The sequence below is a fragment of the Microcaecilia unicolor genome, chromosome 7 (genome assembly GCF_901765095.1).
Source record: "Microcaecilia unicolor chromosome 7, aMicUni1.1, whole genome shotgun sequence".
Classification (NCBI taxonomy): domain Eukaryota; kingdom Metazoa; phylum Chordata; class Amphibia; order Gymnophiona; family Siphonopidae; genus Microcaecilia; species Microcaecilia unicolor.
The window spans coordinates 11,765,655-11,787,087 of NC_044037.1; the positions used below are offsets into that span (position 1 = coordinate 11,765,655).

The window sequence follows — 21,433 nt, forward strand, 5'->3', positions numbered from 1 at the left end:
TCCGCTGGTTCCCTGCTCCCTCTGCCCCGGAACAGATTACTTCCTGTTCCGGGGCAGAGGGAGCCAGTGGAGCCGACAGGTGCGCGGCTGCTCTCTGCACCCTCCAGCAGCCAAGAATGCACCCCGGGGGGGGGGGCTTGATGCGCCGGGGAGGGGGGTGTCATTGCGCGGGGAGATTGTTGTGCTGCACCCTGGGGGGACGGACGCCGCTGCTCCCGGGGGGGGGGGGGGGGCGCAGCGGTGAGCCGCCCCGGGTGGCAGCCGACCTAAGATCGCCACAGGTGCATTTTACATTACATCCAGGCTTGTAGCCCGCTAACACCTTACGGTTCTAAGCTGGTTCCAATCAAAGAGACCAGAACAAACTTCTGGGAAGCAGTAAAGAGAAGAGAATCATATTACATACAAAATTTTCTACATTAATGGGTTTTAAAAACTTCCTAAATGACAGATAGGACTGTGATAGGACTGCAACATCGAACTGCTACTAACCCTTTTTTTTCCTTTGACATTTGGAAATGTAGAAAAATTATCAACAGTACGCCTCCGAGCTCTGTTTAGGGGTGCAAAAGAAAAGTAAGCAAGCATATAATTAGGGATCTGCCCTTGCAACACAGAGAAAACAAGCCAGTTTAAATGAAACTCTGGCTGCAATCGGCAGCCAATGAAGTTTGGAGTAAAAAAGGAAGCACAGTATCAAACTTGGATAAACCCAAGTAAATCAAATTACAATAGCCAAGATGATAACAATAAAGAATGTACCAATGGTTCATATTGGCATTAGCAGTTTGCAAACAGCAGAGCCCTTAATCCAGGACTAGCTGTGGGCATAGCTCTGTCAGCTTTAGCAGCTACCCTTCCCCCCCCCCCCCCCCTCTGTGAAGCAATCAGGACCTCTTTAAAAATGCAAATTAAAAACCTTTCCCTACAATAGAAAAAGGTTTAACATAATCCTTTGTTAGCTCTCTCCCTACCTTTACCCAATTCTTTTAATCCATTCCTGGACCTACTGAGGAGTTAAATTAAAAAATGATGCAGCTGGGGACAGTCACTAGCTGGATCCAGGTTATGGGATCTTCTCTGGACAGTCAGAAGCAATTAACCAGGTCCTTGCACACCAGCAGTATGGTTAGCATTAAAACACAAAAGTACAGAAGGAGCATTCTAGAAAGGCAGTCCACATTAAGCCATGTCTTTTTAATGGGTGGTGGTCGACAAATAATCATTTGAGTTCTTTATTTTACAGAATATTAAGGGATGTCACTCATCACCTTTAGGTGTCTCCTATTTCAGGTTTATTGCACACATTATAGTTCTTATAATATCCTAGTCTTTTAACGAGGGGCTCCAGAGTACATCCCTTGATCACAGCGTACCACCCCTGCAGGGTATGAATGAGTCAAGTGTTTATATAGAGTTCTCTCATCCAGTAAGGGTGCTGACGTCATGTTCATAAGGATGGCATGTTCCGCTGGTGCCCCGTACCTCACAAATGCAGACTGTATAAAAGGTACCTTGATTGATGGGTGGTACTGAGCCCCCTGCGGGCATCCCATACTGGGGAAATGTGCTGGCATACTCTTGTAGAGGTTCAGATCTTCAGATGCCTGGGGATGGCCACTTGCCGAGTCTGATGCAGCTGAGTTTGAACTGGAGCTCCAGAGGCACGGAGGTGCCCTGGTGTCAGCAGCAGGCTGTGGCTCTAGGAGCTGGCCCTGGACGGGCAGAGGGCCACTCTGTGGCATTTCACCCCCAGGATTTTGGCATCTGCAACAGCAAAGGCCCAGGAGGGAACCAGCCACAACAAAGGCCAGAAACACACTGGCAACTAGCAGGAAGGGCAAATACGTGGGCACTAGAAAGGAAAAATGAGGACTCAGTTATCGAACTATGAAGATCTATTCCCATCAATGCCACCTACGAAAACATTATGAAAGATTAACCTTTCACTATCCCCTGCAACTTCGTACACAGGTTCAGGCTGAGAGTGGCATCAGAATGCCAACATGTCAAGTGATTGAACCAATGTCATGTAGCAGAGGATCTCTCGCCAGCTCGGCACAGACTTGCAAAGTCTTTGCTCTGTAACATTAAATCTGAGTATTATGCAGATGCAGAGATAATTAAAGCCTAAGGGGTCAATATTCAGCTGGCGGTAATCAGCATTTTTGCTGACTGTCACCAGTGTTATTCCTGGAAATTCAGTGCCGGGACATGTCTGGGCTCCAGCATTGAATTTCCGGGTTTACAGAGCAGGCAAAACCATGGCTGGTTAAGTGTGATATTCAGCAATATTAACCGGCTATGGCGAACTGCATAGCGACAGGACTAGCTTTCACGTGGTCCTATTGATGCAGTTACCTTAGTCACTTAAGTAGATGACGGCAGAAAAAGACCTGCACGGTCCATCCAGTCTGCCCAACAATTTAAACTCATATGTGCTACTTTATGTGCATACCTGACCTTGATTTGTTTCTGCCATTTTCAGGGCACAGCACTAGTCCCGCCTCCCAACCACCAGCCCCGCCTCCCCCCACCGGCTCTGCCGGTTAAGTGCTGAATATCGGCACTTAACTGGCCAAGTGCTGTCTCTACTCTGGAACACTCCCAAAATAGTCGGTTTTGAGTTGGGCACTAATCGGTTAAGAGCCACTGAATATGGCTGGTTAGCCCCCCGAACAAGCCATTTAACCAGCCAGAAATGGCTCCTGGCTGGTTAAATCGCTTTCAATATCAACTCCTAAGTTTCAAAAGGTTAAGCGTCTACAGGAGTCAGTAAAAGGCCTACCAGTAAATAATTTCAGTGACATTTCCCCCCCCAAATCCCTGCTCACCTGTTGCATTTTTCGTGCTGCTGTGGTCCTCTGTGGCTACCAGATCCATGAGGTTCTCATTGTAGCACAGGCCCTGGTCCAGCCTGGTTTCACGGCTAGTGCAGCAGTACCTGAGGTTGCAGGAGCCACAGCAAAATGTAGCTTCAGGGGCATCATATCTCTCAGGGCACTGAAAGCCTTCATGCCAGACTTGGTGACCAGTAGTCCAGCCGTGGCAGTACTCTCCACTCCCAAACAGCTTCCCGGAAACAGAGACAAGCACCCCCAGGATGCAGGGACCCAGTAGTAGAGGCAACAGTCCAGTGCACACCATGATAGAGACAACCAAGACTTCCAAGAGCCAAAAACACCTGAATCAAACCAAAGTTGTGCACTGGGGCTCAGCTTTGCTCATTACAAGGTGTCTCTTTCTGCTGCCTCCCTCTCCTCTCAGCTGGTCCCATCCAGGTAGGATAGTGAGGGACTCTGAAGTGAGTCATCATCCTGGGGCTTTGGAGAACCCTCCTGTGCTTTGCAGCTCCTCCCTGTTATGGGGCTGGTGAAAGGATCCAGTCAAGCTAATGACCCCATTCCCACCTATTGTGTGATGTGCTTGCCCTCCACATCCCAGACCATCCCATAATTACCTCTGCAGGAGCACAAGAAAAGCACTCTGAACCTCAGAGCTTTCTTGGGCAGGTGAATTTCTGGCTGTAATTACGTCTGCTGTTAGAAAACTGACACAAAGGTACAGAAAGGTTGACAGCTCAGGGACAGTCAAAAAATATAGGAGATGGAAGAGATTTTCTAGGCTTGAATCGTCACTGTGCACAATCTTAATGGCTGAGGGATCACATTAACAGGTCAGGAAACTATAGAAATGTTTTAAAAGTGTTACATTACAGATATTTTATTTATTTATTATTGCATTTGTAGCCCACATTTCCCCACCTTTTTGTAGGTTCAATGTGACTTACTTGGTTCTGGAGAGATGGTTACAGATTCGGGAGTAAATGAATACAGAGTGTATAGTGTAATTGATTAGAACTTGCGTAGTTCGAAACTTACAGTTTTCATGGGGTAGAAATGGGTAACATAAGTAACATAGTAGATGACGGCAGAGAAAGACCTGCACGGTCCATCCAGTCTGCCCAACAAGATAACTCATATGTGCTACTTTTTATGTATACCTTATCTTGATTTGTATCTGCCATTTTCATGGCACAGATCGTAGAAGTCTGCCCAGCACTAGCCCTGCCTCCCATCACCGGCTCTGTGGTGAAAGGTTTGTATTATTGTCCGTTTTTGTGATTATTTAGGTTGTGTTTCGGTAGTTTGGGCATTTAGGGGTCCTTTTACAAAGGGGTGCTGAAAAATGGCTTGCAGTAGTGTAGGCACGGGTTTTGGGTGCGCACCAATTCATATTTCAGCACGTCTGTAAAAAAGGCCTTTTTAAACTTTTTGCCGAAAATGGACGCGTGGCAAAATCAAAATTGCTGTGTGTCCATTTTGGGTCTGCGACCTTACCGCCAGCCATTGACCTAGTGGTAAAGTCTCATGCGGTAACCGGGTGGTAATGACCTACGTGCGCCAAATGCCACTTGGTCTGCATCCGATACACGCATCCGAAATTATTTTTGGGCCGTGCGACAAAAAAGAAATGACCACAAGAGCCACGTGGTAGCCGCGCAGAACGTCCATTTTGGTGCGTATTAGGTGCACATGGATGCTTACGCGGCTTAGTAAAAGGGCCCCTTAAGTTGGTTCTGTGGGGTTTGACTTTCTGAAAAGGTGGGTCTTCAGGTTTTTTCGGAAATGTAGGTAATTGTTCATGATTTTCAGGACTTTTGGCAATGCATTCTTTAACTGGGTGCATGTACAGGAGAAGCTGGAGGCATATGTTGCAGTGGTGATCCTAGGTCGGCTGCCACCCGGGGCGGATCGCCGCTTCGCACCCCCCCAGATGCAGCGGCATCCCCCCCAGGGTGCAGCACAACCCCCCCTCGGTGCAATGACACCCCCCTCCCTGGCGCATCAAGCCCCCCCCCTGGTGCATTCTTGGCTGCTGGAGGGTGCAGAGAACAGCCGCACGCCTGTCGGCTCCACTGGCTCCCTGCTCCCTCTGCCCCGGAACAGGAAGTAACTGAACAGAGAGTTTAATTTTATTTCTATTTAATTTCAATATATTCCATCATCTTTATAATACTAGGCTTCCCAAGGCAGATTACAACAACAGTTAAGATGAACCCATCAGGAAACAGGATATCCTCATTGAAATTTGGCCTTCTATATTGTATACAGTGTATACAACAGAAGGAAAGAGGTGTTGATGCCCCTGTACAAGTCGTTGGTGAGGCCTCAGGTGGAGTATTGTGCTCAGTTTTGGAGGCCCTATCTTGCTAAGGATGTGAAAAGACATGAAGCGGTGCAAAGAAACGCTACAAAAATGGTATGGGATTTGTGTTACAAGACGTATGAGGAGAGACTTGATGACATGAACATGTATACCCTGGAGGAAAGAAGAAACAGGGGTGATATGATACAGACGTTCAAATATTTGAAAGGTATTGATCCACAAACAAACCTTTTCCGGAGAAGGGAAGGTGGTAGAACTAGAGGACCTGAATTGAGGCTGAAGGGGGGCAGACTCAGGACAAATGTCAGGAATTATTTTTTCACTGAGAGGGTGGTGGATACATGGAATGCCCTCCCATAGGACGTGGCGGTGATGAAAATGGTAGTGGAATTCAAAAATGCATGGGATAAACACAAAGGAATCCTGTTCAGAAGGAATGGATCCACAGAAGCTTAGTACTGGGTGGCAACACCGGTAATTGGGAAGCAAAGCTAGTGCTCGGCAGACACCTACGGTCTGTGCCCTGAAAATGGCAGATACAAATCAAGGTCAGGTATAGATTTGACTGCCCCTATCGGACCGACCGTTCACTTGTCTATTAGATTGTAAGCTCTTTGAGCAGGGACTGTCTCTCTTTGTTAAATTGTACAGCGCTGTGTAACCCTAGTAGTGCTCTAGAAATGTTAAGTAGTAGTAGTATTACATATAGCAGTGATTTAACCAGAGCTGAGATTGTGATGTCATAATGCCTCATTCCACCAATGCCTAAGAGCCAACCTCATCAGTGATGTCACAATGGCTTGATTGTCCTATATTTGTCTCACTCTTATCTATTAGATTGTAAGCTCCTTGACCAGGGACTGTCTCTCTTTGTTAAATTGTACAGCGCTGCGTAACCCTAGTAGCGCTCTAGAAATGTTAAGTAGTAGTATAGATATAAAGTAGCTCATACACTGAGTTTATCTTGTTGCGCAGACTGGATGGACCATACAGGTTTTTATCTGCCATCATCTACTATGTTACTCATGTTATTTATTTTATTTAGATTTTAGTGTAGAAAAATGAGCACAAAATACAGAGTTTAATATTTCTGTTTCTACCAGCTATAATAATTTTTTAAGCTGTTTTAGTTATATTCAATTGTTATTTTGTGATATTTATAATCATATCTACATAGGGAAAGCTTTCAAATAAATTAAAAAGCTGTCCACCTTTTTAGGCACTGCCTATCCAATTGAAACAGACTTGTTACAGATGGACGATAACGTGGATGCAGCAGCTGATAGGTTTTGCTTGCTTTGGTTTTGAGTGTGCTAGAGAGATGACGGCTGGGCGGGGGGATGGAAACAGAGATTAACCTAATTGGCTTCCTTTTTTACAGTGGCTTGGCTAGGCTCACTTGCACTCCTGTCCATTAAACCTCCTTGTCTGTACCCGCCAGAGCCGCTCCCTTTGGTTTCCTTATTAAACTTCTTCGGGGTTGGGTAATTCCAGTCCAAGGAGGAGGAGGAGGAGGTCCCCTCGGCGTCAGGTGACAGAAGGCTCCGCCCCTGGGATGATGATGCTTCGAGTTCCGCTCCGCCCCAGCAGGAAATGACTGCCTCGGTCTCCATAGTTACTGCTACCAGATCTCGCGACGTTTCTCTCAGTGGGCGGCGGCGGGCGCGCTCGAGTCGCTGAAGGAACATGGAAGGCAGCAGGGAGGGCGGAACGGGCATTGGGCGGTGAGTTCCCCCCCCCCCCCCCATAGGGTGCGAGAGAAGGGAGGGGGGAGACGGGACGGAGCTGGCGAGAATGGAGCACATCTCCACGCCCAAGGTAAGACGCGCTGGAGGCGGTGGCTGAGTGTTAACGAGTGTCAGGGGTGAGAGAGAGAGAGAGAGAGAGAGAGAGAGGTGTGGTCGCGCCCCTGGCCCTGCTGCCACCTGAAATTAAATATGACCAAAACCGAGCTTCTCATTTTCCCCCCCCAAACCCACCTCCTGCTCCCCCCATTTTCTATTTCTGTTCATGGCTCTCTCATTCTCCCTGTCTCCTCAGCTCGAAACCTTGGGGTCATCTTTGACTCTTCTCTCTCCTTCTCTGCTCATATCCAGCAGACCGCCAAGACCTGTCGTTTCTTTCTTTACAACATCCGTAAAATCCGCCCCTTTCTTTCCGAGCACTCTACCAAAACCCTCATCCACACCCTTGTCACCTCTCGTTTAGACTACTGCAATCTGCTTCTTGCTGGCCTCCCACTTAGTCACCTCTCCCCCCTCCAGTCGGTTCAAAACTCTGCTGCCCGTCTCGTCTTCCGCCAGGGTCGCTTTACTCATACTACCCCTCTCCTCAAGACCCTTCACTGGCTCCCTATCCGTTTTCACATCCTGTTCAAACTTCTTCTACTAACCTATAAATGTACTCACTCTGCTGCTCCCCAGTATCTCTCCACACTCGTCCTTCCCTACACCCCTTCCCGTGCACTCCGCTCCATGGATAAATCCTTCTTATCTGTTCCCTTCTCCACTACTGCCAACTCCAGACTTCGCGCCTTCTGTCTCGCTGCACCCTATGCCTGGAATAGACTTCCTGAGCCCCTACGTCTTTGCCCCATCCTTGGCCACCTTTAAATCTAGACTGAAAGCCCACCTCTCGTAACCACTTGTAACCACTGGCCTCCACCTACCCTCCTCTCTTCCTTCCCGTTCACGTGAATTGATTTGATTTGCTTACTTTATTTATTTTTTGTCTATTAGATTGTAAGCTCTTTGAGCAGGGACTGTCTTTCGTCTTGCCCCATCCTTGGCCACCTTTAAATCTAGACTGAAAGCCCACCTCTTTGACATTGCTTTTGACTCGTAACCACTCGCCTCCACCTACCCTCCTCTCTTCCTTCCCGATCACATTAATTGATTTGATGTGCTTACTTTATTTATTTTTTGTCTATTAGATTGTAAGCTCTTTGAGCAGGGACTGTCTTCCTTCTATGTTTGTGCAGCGCTGCGTATGCCTTGTAGTGCTATAGAAGTGATAAATAGTAGTAGTGGTAGTAGGGGGAGAGGGGTGTCAGGCTGTTACTCACGGGAAGGATGTTGACGGGCGTGAAGTTGTCAGATCTGAGCCGCTGCTGTTTCTTGCTGTAAAAAAACTAAAGGGACTTTTTAATAGGGGCACAGGAAGAATGCACCTGTCCTGCAGAGTCCTAAAAGCGGATGTACCCCAGGGGCAAAATAGATGCACAGAACTGCTATATCCAGAAACTTCATAAGATGGGGATGCCTGACCTTAGGGATAGGCTGCCAAAAAAACCTTTCTTTTTTTATCATCACTTACCCTCGGATTCTATATATGGCGTCTAGATTTGCGTGCGCAAATTTAATTGACTGGCACTGATCACCTGAAGAAGTACAACCGAATGGGCTTCATCGCCGGCATGACTTTGCTGTTTCTTATTTCTTTTCTTCTTATCTTTCCAGCTCTATGCTTCCTATACTCTTTCTTTGGTTTTTATTATTTTATAAATTTACACGTAAACCACTCTAAAAGCTTTAACTCATGGGCGGTATATCAAACTTTTCAAACTTTTTATTTAAATGTTTTTTTTTTTCTTAATCGACTGTCTACAGTGTACAAGTTAATATGTAACAGAACAGGAGAGCATCACTTGTACATGATGTGATAATTCACAGACTGCTTAGTTAAAAAGTCCAGAAAAAAAATAATAAAGTAGCAATGAAGGTGATCAGGGCAGTTAAGAGAGCACCATGAGTCCAAGGGTGCTCAAGCTTTAAATGAAGACTGAAGAGTATTTATTTGTACATTTGTATCCCACATTATCCCACCTTTTTGCAGGCTCAATGTGGCTTACATTATTCCGTGATGGCGATCACCATTCCGGAGTGAAAAATACAAAGTAATGTTCTAATAAAGTTCATAAATGTTAGAAGTAAATAAAGTAGATTGGATATGTAGTTCATTACAGCCATAAGAGATAAGGGGTAATGCGTTAATGTTCACAGGTGACAAATTTATAGATACAATCAGGTGTAGAGAATACTGTATCATCTGGTTCTAATCAAGTTTTGATGTTATGTCATTTGTGATGGCTCAATATGATATGTCTTCTCGAACAGGTTGGTCTTTAGTAACTTTCGGAAGGCTAGTAAGTCGTGCATTGTTTTTAAGGCCTTTGGTAGTGCATTCCACAGTTGCGAGCTGACGTAGGAGAAGCCAGATGCATATATTGATTTATATTTAAGTTCTTTGCAACTGGGGTAGTGGAGGTTCAAGAATGTGCGTGCTGATCTTTTTGCGTTCCTGGTTGGTAAGTCTATGAGGTCCATCATATATGTCGGAGCTTTGCCATGAATGATTTTATGAACCACGGTACAGATTTTGAACGCAATTCGTTCTTTCAGTGGGAGCCAATTTAGTTTTTCTCTTAGGGGTTTGGCGCTTTCGTATTTTGCTTTTCCAAATATGAGTCTGGCTGCAGTATTTTGGGCAGTTTGGCGTTTCTTAAGGCTTTGTTCTTTGAATCCGGCATATGTTGCATGGAGCCATCTTTGTGTAATAAGAAATTATGAAACTGCGTTGGCTCTCATCACGCCATAAAATTTAACTTTGAATTATTAATAAACCTGAAACAATCATAAGTACATAAGTACATAAGTAGTGCCATACTGGGAAAGACCAAAGGTCCATCTAGCCCAGCATCCTGTCACCGACAGTGGCCAATCCAGGTCAAGGGCACCTGGCACGCTCCCCAAACGTAAAAACATTCCAGACAAGTTATACCTAAAAATGAGGAATTTTTCCAGTCCATTTAATAGCGGTCTATGGACTTGTCCTTTAGGAATCTATCTAACCCCTTTTTAAACTCCGTCAAGCTAACCGCCCGTACCACGTTCTCCGGCAATGAATTCCAGAGTCTAATTACACGTTGGGTGAAGAAAAATTTTCTCCGATTCGTTTTAAATTTACCACACTGTAGCTTCAACTCATGCCCTCTAGTCCTAGTATTTTTGGATAGCGTGAACAGTCGCTTCACATCCACCCGATCCATTCCACTCATTATTTTATACACTTCTATCATATCTCCCCTCAGCCGTCTCTTCTCCAAGCTGAAAAGCCCTAGCCTTCTCAGCCTCTCTTCATAGGAAAGTCGTCCCATCCCCACTATCATTTTCGTCGCCCTTCGCTGTACCTTTTCCAATTCTACTATATCTTTTTTGAGATACGGAGACCAGTACTGAACACAATACTCCAGGTGCGGTCGCACCATGGAGCGATACAACGGCATTATAACATCCGCACACCTGGACTCCATACCCTTCCTAATAACACCCAACATTCTATTCGCTTTCCTAGCCGCAGCAGCACACTGAGCGGAAGGTTTCAGCGTATCATCGACGACGACACCCAGATCCCTTTCTTGATCCGTAACTCCTAACGCGGAACCTTGCAAGACGTAGCTATAATTCGGGTTCCTCTTACCCACATGCATCACTTTGCACTTGTCAACATTGAACTTCATCTGCCACTTGCACGCCCATTCTCCCAGTCTCGCAAGGTCCTCCTGTAATCGTTCACATTCCTCCTGCGACTTGACGACCCTGAATAATTTTGTGTCATCGGCGAATTTAATTACCTCACTAGTTATTCCCATCTCTAGGTCATTTATAAATACATTAAAAAGCAACGGACCCAGCACAGACCCCTGCGGGACCCCACTAACTACCCTCCTCCACTGAGAATACTGGCCACGCAATCCTACTCTCTGCTTCCTATCTTTCAACCAGTTCTTAATCCATAATAATACCCTACCTCCGATTCCATGACTCTGCAATTTCTTCAGGAGTCTTTCGTGCGGCACTTTGTCAAACGCCTTCTGAAAATCCAGATATACAATATCAACCGGCTCCCCATTGTCCACATGTTTGCTTACCCCCTCAAAAAAATGCATTAGATTGGTGAGGCAAGACTTCCCTTCACTAAATCCGTGCTGACTTTGTCTCATCAGTCCATGTTTTTGTATATGCTCTGCAATTTTATTCTTAATAATAGCCTCCACCATCTTGCCCGGCACCGACGTCAGACTCACCGGTCTATAATTTCCCGGATCTCCTCTGGAACCTTTCTTAAAAATCGGAGTAACATTGGCTACCCTCCAGTCTTCCGGTATTTCACTCGATTTTAGGGACAGATTGCATATTTCTAACAGTAGCTCCGCAAGTTCATTTTTTAGTTCTATTAATACTCTGGGATGAATACCATCAGGTCCCGGTGATTTACTACTCTTCAGCTTGCTGAACTGACCCATTACATCCTCCAAGGTTACAGAGAATTTGTTTAGTTTCTCCGACTCCCCCGCTTCAAATATTCTTTCCGGCACCGGTGTCCCCCCCCAAATCCTCCTCGGTGAAGACCGAAGCAAAGAATTCATTTAATTTCTCCGCTACGGCTTTGTCCTCCTTGATCGCCCCTTTAACACCATTTTCGTCCAGCGGCCCAACCGACTCTTTGGCCGCTGATTTAGCCTAAATTGGGATTTATCTGTGCATTGTGTTCTATAACAATGCGCAGGGCCGGGGGTGTTCCCCAAATTTGTGTGTTAAAAGGATAGACCCAATCGGTGCCTAACTTAGGTGCAGGTGTACTTGCTGATACCTTAAATGTGCTTAGTCACTATTCTATAAAGGGTGTGGATCAGCTTAGCGCTTAAATGTTTTGCTCGGATTTCTCAACATCTTTATAGAATCGTGTCCATAGTGCACATTCTTTAAGAAGAGTGCATGCTATATAATTCATGGATAACATCTCATCACAAAAGGAGTCTGTTGCTAGTTGTGTAGCAAACATTTATACCCTACCTGCTGCAGTCATCGATCACAACCTTAGCAAATGTATGTTTCAGTTAATTTTTAAATGGAAATATCAAAACGTGACTTAAAAAGCTTAAGAAATATCAGACTTCTGTTCAACAAAACCTTGAAATGAAACAGAAGTAAATGTAAGCTTAACTTATTTACTGGTCATTTCACTGTTGTTATGCTGTTAGCAAACTTGGAATTTTTATGTTAAACTGTACCTGCAGTACACTGCCTTGGATAAATGTCTTTATAAAGGTAGTTATTAAATCACAATAAAATGCAACCTTTCCCATGATTTACACGAGCAAATCCATAAAACCTCATCCATAGAAGTGAGTTGCCCACCTTTTCTTTTCTTCCACAACCAGGATGATACAGCTAGTACTCTTCCTAGTTTTTGCATCTGTTGCCAGCCCATAGCTGCAGTTCAATCATTTTTCTGCCCCTAAAGAAGTTTTGCACCCTGTGCAGCTTTCCCTTTTTCCCAGCCCTGTTACAAGCCTGCTGTTTATCTAATATCTTGTCAGGTCCTACCCTTTTTTGAGCATTTGAGTGGTTTATTCTCTGTGGGTGCTGTTTTTAGGTCTTGCTGTTGTGGCACCTCATTTGGTACTAAACTAACGTTCAGTAACATCTGTGTTGGTCAAGTGAAAAAAGGAGTGATGATGACCCAGAGAGAGGGACTCTGATGCCATAGGAGTTCCAAAAAGGGCGACTTTTTTACAATCCAAATGTAGAACAAGGACTTGACATCACATCAGGTCATCATATTTCATATGCAGTCATCAGGTTGTATCCTATATTGTTTTGATATGTATTAAAAATATGAATAAGTAATGATTAAAAATAAATTAGTGGCAACCTTTTTTGGTGTGCCTCTTGTAAATTTTTATTATAGCTCCTCATTCCTGTAATGCTCTTTGAAATTTGCTTACTGTGTGTATGTTGTATGTGTGTTTAGTTTTGACTCCTTCCCCCCCCCTCCCCAGGCAAGCTGTTTAACCTAAACATGGCTTGTCGAGCCATCATATTTTATGTATGTGTGGAAGAGTAGCCTAGTGGTTAGAGCACTAAGCTTGACAGCCAGGGGTGCCCGGGTGAAATCCCATTGCTGCTTCTTGTGATTTTGGGCAAGTCGCTTAACCCTTCATTACCTCAGGTACAAAATTAGATTGAGTCCTCCTGGGACAGGGGAATACCTAGTGTACCTCAGTGTAACTCACCTTGAGCTACTGCTGAAAAAGGTGTGAGCAAAATCCACATAAATATAGAATCAAATCCTTGTTCTATATTTGGATTGTAATAAAGTCGTCCTTTTTGAATCTCCTGTGGTGTTAGCATCCCTCTCTGGGATGTCACTGCTCTCTTGTTCAATTAACTGTGGAGACATTTCATCTTTTTTTTTTTGTTGTATGTATGCCTGTGTGTTCTTATAACAGTTTTTTTTAATAGTGTACATAAAACTGAAGCATCACAATAGTGTGACTAGGAAGAGTATCTTGAAAGCAACTAAGGGCCTCTTTTACTCAACCATGCTAGTGATTACCAGCGCGGCAAATGCACCGCATCCCATGAGAAAAGAGCCTCTTTTTATTTGTAGTTAGTAACGGAACCAGTTTTATTTTGAAAGGGTACAAAGGTACGTGTGGAGGTTTAGCCTAGTGGTTAGAGCACTAAGCTTGATATCCAGGGGTACCCAGTTCAAATTCCGCTGCTGCTGCTTGTGATTTACTGGGATTGGTAGCGTGGAATCTTGTTACTCTGAGATTCTGAATGGAATGTTGCTACTCTTTGGGATTCTGGAATGTTGCCACTTTGGGATTCCGCTGGGTACTTCTGACCTGGTTTGGACACTGTTAGAAACAGGATGCTGGGCTAAATGGACCACTGGTCTGACCCAGTATGGCTATTCTTATGTAAAATTAATCATGGTCTGTTTTATGTCAGGGGTCAGAGCAGATTAAAAACAAAAGTTGGTTTTGTTGCAGTAACCAATTCCTTGGCAAACCCAAAACAGTTTGAATGGTTTACTTTGAAATTTATTACTTATCCTGCATAAGTCTTTCATTAACCACCATATCCAGCGCTTTGCAGTTCTAATTATTAAAAGTACTGCAGGGTTTCCAGTATCCAAGCAGAGTAATTCTAACAATGATCAACCCAAATAAGTACAATATAACGTTTTTGCTTTCCTCATTTTATTCCTTAGCACTACTTGGCTTTGACTATGATGCAACAGATTAAAAAAATATATGTATTAACCTTTGTTAAACCAAAGTTTAACCCAAGACAGTAGTCAAAAATACAATAAATTACAATTATTACATTGATATTCTAATCATATCAGACATTCTTTTTGAAATAGATAATTAGATTTTTCAGATCTATGTTTAAGATGTAATATTAGACAAAGGGAAACCTGAACAAACAGGTTTTTAAATTAACATCACTTATTGAAGGAATAAAGTTATCCAATACCATATTACTGTGTGAAAAAGTAACTTGCCTCTTAGTTACTCAGTCAACCAGTTGACCAGAATGAATTGATAATTAGATTCAGCTGATTCCAGCCAACCCTGTTGAGTCTAACCATAAGAGTGAAGTTGCCACAACATTTTTCTACAAGAACAATGCCACGATGAACAACAACTTCTCATCTCGTCTGGAATTTTCTTTGACGTATTTGTCTGGCTTTGTAACTCTATCCATTCTAAAGGTGTGGGACTCCATTGAACCACAGTGAGAGCCATTGTCTCCAAACGGAGAAGGCTTGGAACAGTGGTGAATCTTTTCAGGAGGGGCCAGCCTGCCAAAACTACTCCAAGGGTGCAGCAACAAAGTATTTAGGAAGTCACAGAACATTCCAGAAGAACATCAAAAAAACTGCAGGCCTCTCTAGCTTCAGCTAATGTCAGTGTTCCTACTGTTCAGCCAAGAAAGAGGCTGGGTAAAAGGGGAATTATGGGAAAGTAGAAAGGCACATAAGTACATAAGCACCGCCATACTGGGAAAAGACCAAGGGTCCATCAAGCCCACATCCTGTCAGCCTCACATTTGCAAAAACATGATCCTGGTTTACAGAGAGGCTCAGTACTTGGAAGGTATGGTGAAACAGTCTCTCTCCAGAGCTATCAGATGTGTGCCGCTCTGGTCTCACACCAGAACTCTTCTATCTTTGTTCACAAAGTCCTCTACCAGACTTTCTGTCCACTGTTCTTGAGTGACTGTTTTGACCTGATCAGACCAGTCATTCCTCCTATCCAGCAGATAGCCTGGAGAACAATGGGGCCCATAGTTGTTTCAGACAATCTTCCCTGCTAGTGCTTGCACCAACCAAGAACGCCCACATAAGATCATACACGGTGAAGCTCCGGGATATATGTCAGGCCTCATAGACCTACCAACCAGTAACTCTACTAGCTCATCTCGTACGTTCCTGAATCTCCATTATCCCAACTGTAAAGGACTAAAATATAAACTAACATATGCATCCAGTTTCTCCTATATAAGCACGCAAATCTGGAATGAATTACCAAAATCCATAAAAACAACCCACGACATAATTAATTTCCGTAAATTATTGAAGACCAATTTATTCAAGAAAGCTTACCATAATAACGCACCATAATTATCAATAAGATGTACACTGGACTTTCACAATATCTAATTCTTTATTTCCTATATTTAATATTCATGATAGTTTCAAACTAAGCTATCCCGATTTTTATTATAAGATGAACTTTCCTTCCTGAATACTTGCTCCATTCTATCTCCTCTACCTTAACTATGTATTTCTTTTTTTCCGGAACTGGTAATCACCATTACGGAAATATGTAAGCCACATTGAGCCTGCAAATAGGTGGGAAAATGTGGGATACAAATGTTGTAAATAAATAAATACTTGTGTCAGTGTAAATCATCTGTGGGTGTGAAGTTGGTAACAAGACAGAAGCGAAAATGCTCTTTGGAATGCCAGTGTGTCCTTGAGCTGGCAGTCGGTGTAGAAATGCAGGGAACATTCAGGCAACCCTGACAGTTTTGGTTCTTAGCCTAGTCAAAGTGCGGTTCGGGCCTCGGTTGCATAAAAGGTGATATACCAGGGACACCCTGCAAATCCAGGGATCCACCCATTTTAGTGCTATTCTTTAATTTATGTTCAGCTCTCTTAGAGTTTTTGCTGCTGTTTCACTTATCAAGAGGCGTGTTTGCCTTGTGAGGAAGGGGAAATATTGTGTCTAATTGTTTCTTCCACTTTGTGATGAGGTATACTAACTGTTTGAGGAGCTTACCTGCTTATAATCGAACGAGAAAAACGCCCAAGTTCCGACCTAAATCGGGAGATGGACGTTTATCTCACAAAAACAAATAAAGCGGTATAATCGAAAGCCGATTTTTGGACGTTTTCAACTGCAATCCGTCGCGGATGTGGACAAAGTTGATGGGGGCGTGTCAGAGGTGTGGCGAAGGCGGAACTGGGGCGTGGTTATCTGCCGAACAGAGATGGGCGCATTTCACCGATAATGGGAAAAAAGTATGCGTTTTTAGCTAGAATTTAGGACACTTTTCCTGGACCCTGTTTTTTCACGAATAAGGCCCCAAAAAGTGCCCTAAATGACCAGATGACCACTGGAGGGAATCGGGGATGACCTCCCCTGACTCCCCCAGTGGTCACTAACCCCCTCCCACCACAAAAAATGAAGTTTCTCAACTTTTATTTTCACCCTCAAATGTCATACCCAGCTCCCTGACAGCAGTATGCAGGTCACTGGAGGAGTTGTTAGGGGGTGCAGTGGACTTCAGGCAGGTGGACCCAGGCCCATCCCCCCTACCTGTTACAATTGTGCTGCTTAATGCTTATTAGTCGTCCAACCCCCCCAAACCCACTGTACCCACATGTAGGTGCCCCCCTTCACCCCTTAGGGCTATAGTAATGGTGTAGACTTGTGGGCAGTGGGTTTTGAGGGGGATTTGGGGGGCTCAACACACAAGGGAAGGGTGCTATGCACCTGGGAGCTCTTTTACCTTTTTGTTTGGTTTTGTAAAAGTGCCCCCTAGGGTGCCCGGTTGATGTCCTGGCATGTGAGGGGGACCAGTGCACTACGAATCCTGGCCCCTCCCACGAACAAATGCCTTGGATTTATTCGTTTTTGAGCTGGGCGCTTTCATTTTCCATTATCGCTGAAAAACAAAAACGCCCAGCTCACACATTGTTGAATAAAACATGGGCGTCTATTTTTTCCCAAAATACGGTTCGGTCCGCCCCTTCACGGACCCGTTCTTGGAGATAAACGCCCATGGAGATAGGTGTTTTCGTTCAATTATGCCCCTCTTAGTGTCCTATGACAGAGTTCAGTGCTCTCTATTGCCATCTGCTGGTAGATGGTCATAACACATATGTCTGTGGATTCATCTGTTGCGATTACTGGAAAGAAATTTATCGGGTAAGACATAATTTGTCCATATTAACAGTAGGGAATATGACATTTCTGGAATTAAGGGTCAAAATGTAATGCATAGGACCTTGGCTCAGCCACAGATTATCTGCCATTGATGGAACAGAGATTTGGTGTTGCTTACTCAAATCTTTTATTCTTTTGTACTTAGGTGATATTAACAAGTAACTGCTTTTTCCTGTGATAGAAAATATGTTTTTAATTCCGTATGCGTCGTTTTTAATAAGGTATCCCTAAATTTCCCAGAAAAGTGAGATCCAGGAATTTTTTTAGATGTCTTTTTTTGATCTAGAATTTCATATTCGAGTTAGCAAGGAAACTTTTTGTGATGTTACAGATGTTGGGGTTATTTTGTCCTCTGCTGGAAGGATAGTTTATTTCTCTTGTGCTGACTTGTAATTTTTGTCGTCGTTGGCCTGCCTTGTAGGTTGATATTCTGTTTTTTTAAAATAGCAAACAAAATCATAGCTTCGATAAAATATGATAGCTTGTCTGCTCTAGGGTAATTCTCTTAGGAAAGGACTACTCCAGTGTAGAAGGAGCATTGTTGTCTGTCTGTCATAGAATGAGTTAAGTTAAAAATATTTCTTTTGACTTTTGGAGGATAATTTTGTAACAGGTCGGCTAGGTTGAAAGTCAGAGTAGTAGGTGTATGTTTTGAGGGTTTTTTTTTTTTTTTTTTTTTAAAGAGACATAGGTGCCTATGAGGCTCATTTTCAAAGCACTTAGCCTCCCAAAGTTCCATAGAAACCTATGGAACTTAGCCTCCCAAACTGCTTTGAAAATATGCCTCTGTGATTTTATAAAATAACCTCTCAAATCTGCCACAATCATGGCTAAATACACGTATGTACATTTTACATCTACTCAAAAGGAGGCATAAACATAGTTATTTTAAATACAAACCATAGACTTTGATTCTGCTCGTGCTGTGCCCACAATCCTCCCCAAACACACTCAAAAGTGGGTGTGAATGTGCATTGTACCTATAATTTATGCACATAACCTGTGGGATAGTTTTCTAAAAGGCCCTTTAAGCGTGTAAAACAGGAAAAAAAAATGTATTAACTATCCCCTTGAAGTATTGTGAGGGATAGATTAGCCTGGCAAGGATTCTGGGCTTTTACTTAACATCCAGCCAAGTTGCCTTTTCATATTTGCGATCAGTATAGTGTTAAGAACAGTCCATGCTATATCTAATGGGAGCTTTGAAATAAATGCTTAATTTCAGCAATTGATTAAATGTTGGCCACCTAAGTCCTTGAAACAGTTTCTGCATTAAAACCTGCAGACTTGGTTGTTCTAATGAATGAAGGGGGGAGTGGCATTTGACAGCCCCTACAGTCCAGCAGCAGCCATGGAGCTCAGTGAGGTTATTGCTAATTGCAATGGGATCTTCCAAGAGCAGATAAGTCTGAGTAGTTTTATTTATTTATTTATTTATTTATTTATTTATTTATTGCATTTGTATCCCACATTTTCCCACCTATTTGCAGGCTCAATGTGGCTTACAGAGTTTTGTTATGACATAGTCATTCCAGGATCTTAGGTGCAATTGGTAATGTGCAAAGATTAAGTAAGGGAAGAGAGAGAGAGGTTAATTTAGGTACGGTTTGTGGGAGGTTTTTTTTAATGGACATTTGTATGGGTGTGTTCACTATGTGCATACTTCACACAAGTTAAAACTTTGTCACATGGCACTTGAAGGTAGCCCTATGAGAATAAGTAACCCTCAAGAGTCTCCTTTTCTGGGTATAACTGGGTAAAACTGTAATCTGAGGGTTATATATATAATTTAAAGGCACCTAGATTGGCCGGTTTATATGCTGGTCTTTTTGTTTTCCAAGTACAGTGTGGAAATGTTCCAGAGTTAAGTCCACAGGGAAGGTCTATGATCTATCTTCCCAATGTTTTGAGGGAGGAACCAAATTATCAGCTATTCTGAAAAAACTTGAAGACTTTGGCTGTTCTCAGGCTCATTGTGACTTGTTTGTGCATGCGATTGCGCTGTCCTCTCTGCTAGTTTTTTTATACTGTGTTTAATCGCTTTGTTGTAATGCACTCAGGATTGACTGTTTTTAATCTATTAAATTAATATTCATTATGTCTTGCTGTAATAAGGGGTTGGGATTTGTTATACTGCCTTCCAGTGGTTGCAATCATGTTCATCTAATCTGCATACTCTACCTTTAGTTATTTCTTTTTGAAGCATAAACCAGAAAGCGCTTGATATATCATTACTTCTGAGAGAATTCTTTACAAAATCTTTGAAAATTCTTTTTATAAAGGGTTACAGTAATGTATGTAGAAGTCCCTATCTTTAAGGCTGGTACCACCCTAGCACTATCACATTCCGGGTTCTATCCTCCTCTCCATTGCATGCTCATCCCAGCATAGCTTGAAACATTTTCCCTCCCCTGACAAGCTCAATCCTGTTGTGTTTTATTTTCCTCTCTGCTACTTCAAGTTGGACCCCTTTTTCTTTCTGTCTCTAGTTCTTTTTTCCTACCATCCAGTGCTCTTTGCCCTCTGCAGTTTTCTCCACTCCAAAACGTTCTCACCCCCCCCCCCAACACCTATCACATGGCAAAAGGGGGCAGTTTATGGCTGCATGTCAGACCACATCCTCCTCTTCCCTTCTAGCTGCTGATTGAGTTGTAAGGCATCCTACTACTACTACTTAACATTTCTAGAGCGCTACTAGGGTTACGCAGCGCTGTACAATTTAACAAAGAGAGACAGTCCCTGCTCAAAGAGCTTACAATCTAATAGACAAGTGAACGGTCGGTCCGATAGGGGTAGTCAAATTGGGGCAGTCTGGATTTACTGAACGGTAAGAGTTAGGTGCCGAACGCAGCATTGAAGAGGTGGGCTTTAAGCAAAGACTTGAAGATGGGCAGGGAGGGGGCTTGGCGTAAGGGCTCAGGAAGGTTGTTCCAAGCATAGGGTGAGGCGAGGCAGAATGAGCGGAGCCTGGAGTCCCACACCATTCAAATCAGCAGTCAGGCCTAGGACAATAGAGGAAGACCAGGCTTGATGTTCAGCCTTCAATTGCTCATCTTGCTGTTTGGGAGAGGAGGGAGAGAGCAGAATTTTGCTGCATCTGCCTCCTGCTCAAATGAGCAGTTCTCTGCAAATTCTGCATTATGCAATGGCGCAGAATTCCCTAAAGGGTATACCATTTAATATGAGCAAGCCTTGAGTGATATGTAATGCCAAATGCATATCTGTTTGTTCACTGTAAGCCAGAGACAGTCTGCATGGAAATAGAACTTTCTTTTTGACCTGGCTGTTTCTTGCTGGTCCTTTTGGGCTTTTAGTTCATTGAGAACAGGCCTTTACTTGGGCTTCATGTAAACCACTGTGTGGTTTTGTTTTGTTTTGTTTAACCTCCCCGTTTTCAGCAACTCTCATCTAGCCAGGCATCAGAGCATGGATTTTCAGGTAGGGGTCACAGACTGAAAATCTTTCTAGAATACAATATTTCAGTTCCCAGACCTCAGCCATAGATGTTTAATTAAAACTTGGTATACTGTGTTTCAAGTAAAATAAAAGCAGTTTACAATTATAAACAACCAAGAAAGGAATTGGAAAGGAACTACAATATCCATAGGATAGGTAAGGCAAAGAAAAGTTTAGGAGAAAGAGAGAGGAAAAAAAGACAGGCTTAAGTAAGTCAAATCTGCTAGTCCTTCTGGCCCTTGACCCCAGTCGGGAACACCTGAGTAAGAAGATGGGTCTTCATAAGGGCTCTGAATTTGGGATAGGGACTGTGCTGAGCAAATATCGGAAGGAGAATTCCAAAATGAAAGGGGCAGTGGAGAAGAAAGCAGAATGACGAGTCAGCTCCAATCTAGAAGAGTAAGTGCTTGGGAGATTGAGATGATGTTATGACATAGCGACCTTCTCCCCTGGAAGGCAGTGAACCTACCTATCCCGCATACTTTGCATGCCCTA

General features: G+C 43.5%; 2 protein-coding genes across 3 annotated transcripts in view; one reads left to right on the forward strand and one right to left on the reverse strand.

The window, feature by feature from the left end:
* Positions 1-1,334: 1,334 nt before the first annotated feature.
* LOC115474361 (protein shisa-1-like) lies at positions 1,335-3,147 on the reverse strand. Its single transcript, XM_030209809.1, has 2 exons — positions 2,835-3,147; positions 1,335-1,855 (listed from the first exon to the last, which is right to left on the reverse strand). The coding sequence occupies exons 1-2, from the start codon at positions 3,145-3,147 to the stop codon at positions 1,335-1,337; spliced, it is 834 nt and encodes a 277-aa protein (XP_030065669.1).
* A 3,717-nt stretch (positions 3,148-6,864) lies between these two features.
* MTMR8 (myotubularin related protein 8) overlaps positions 6,865-21,433 on the forward strand; it is a 96,233-nt gene continuing 81,664 nt past the window's right edge. The window contains exon 1 of one of the 2 annotated variants that reach the window (XR_003942883.1): positions 6,865-6,987. Coding sequence is in view for 1 of the 2 variants with exons in the window: in XM_030210238.1 (XP_030066098.1) it covers positions 6,964-6,987 (24 nt within the window). In the remaining variant the exon portion in view is untranslated. The remainder of the gene's footprint in view (positions 6,988-21,433) is intronic. The other variant, XM_030210238.1, reaches the window with a different exon arrangement.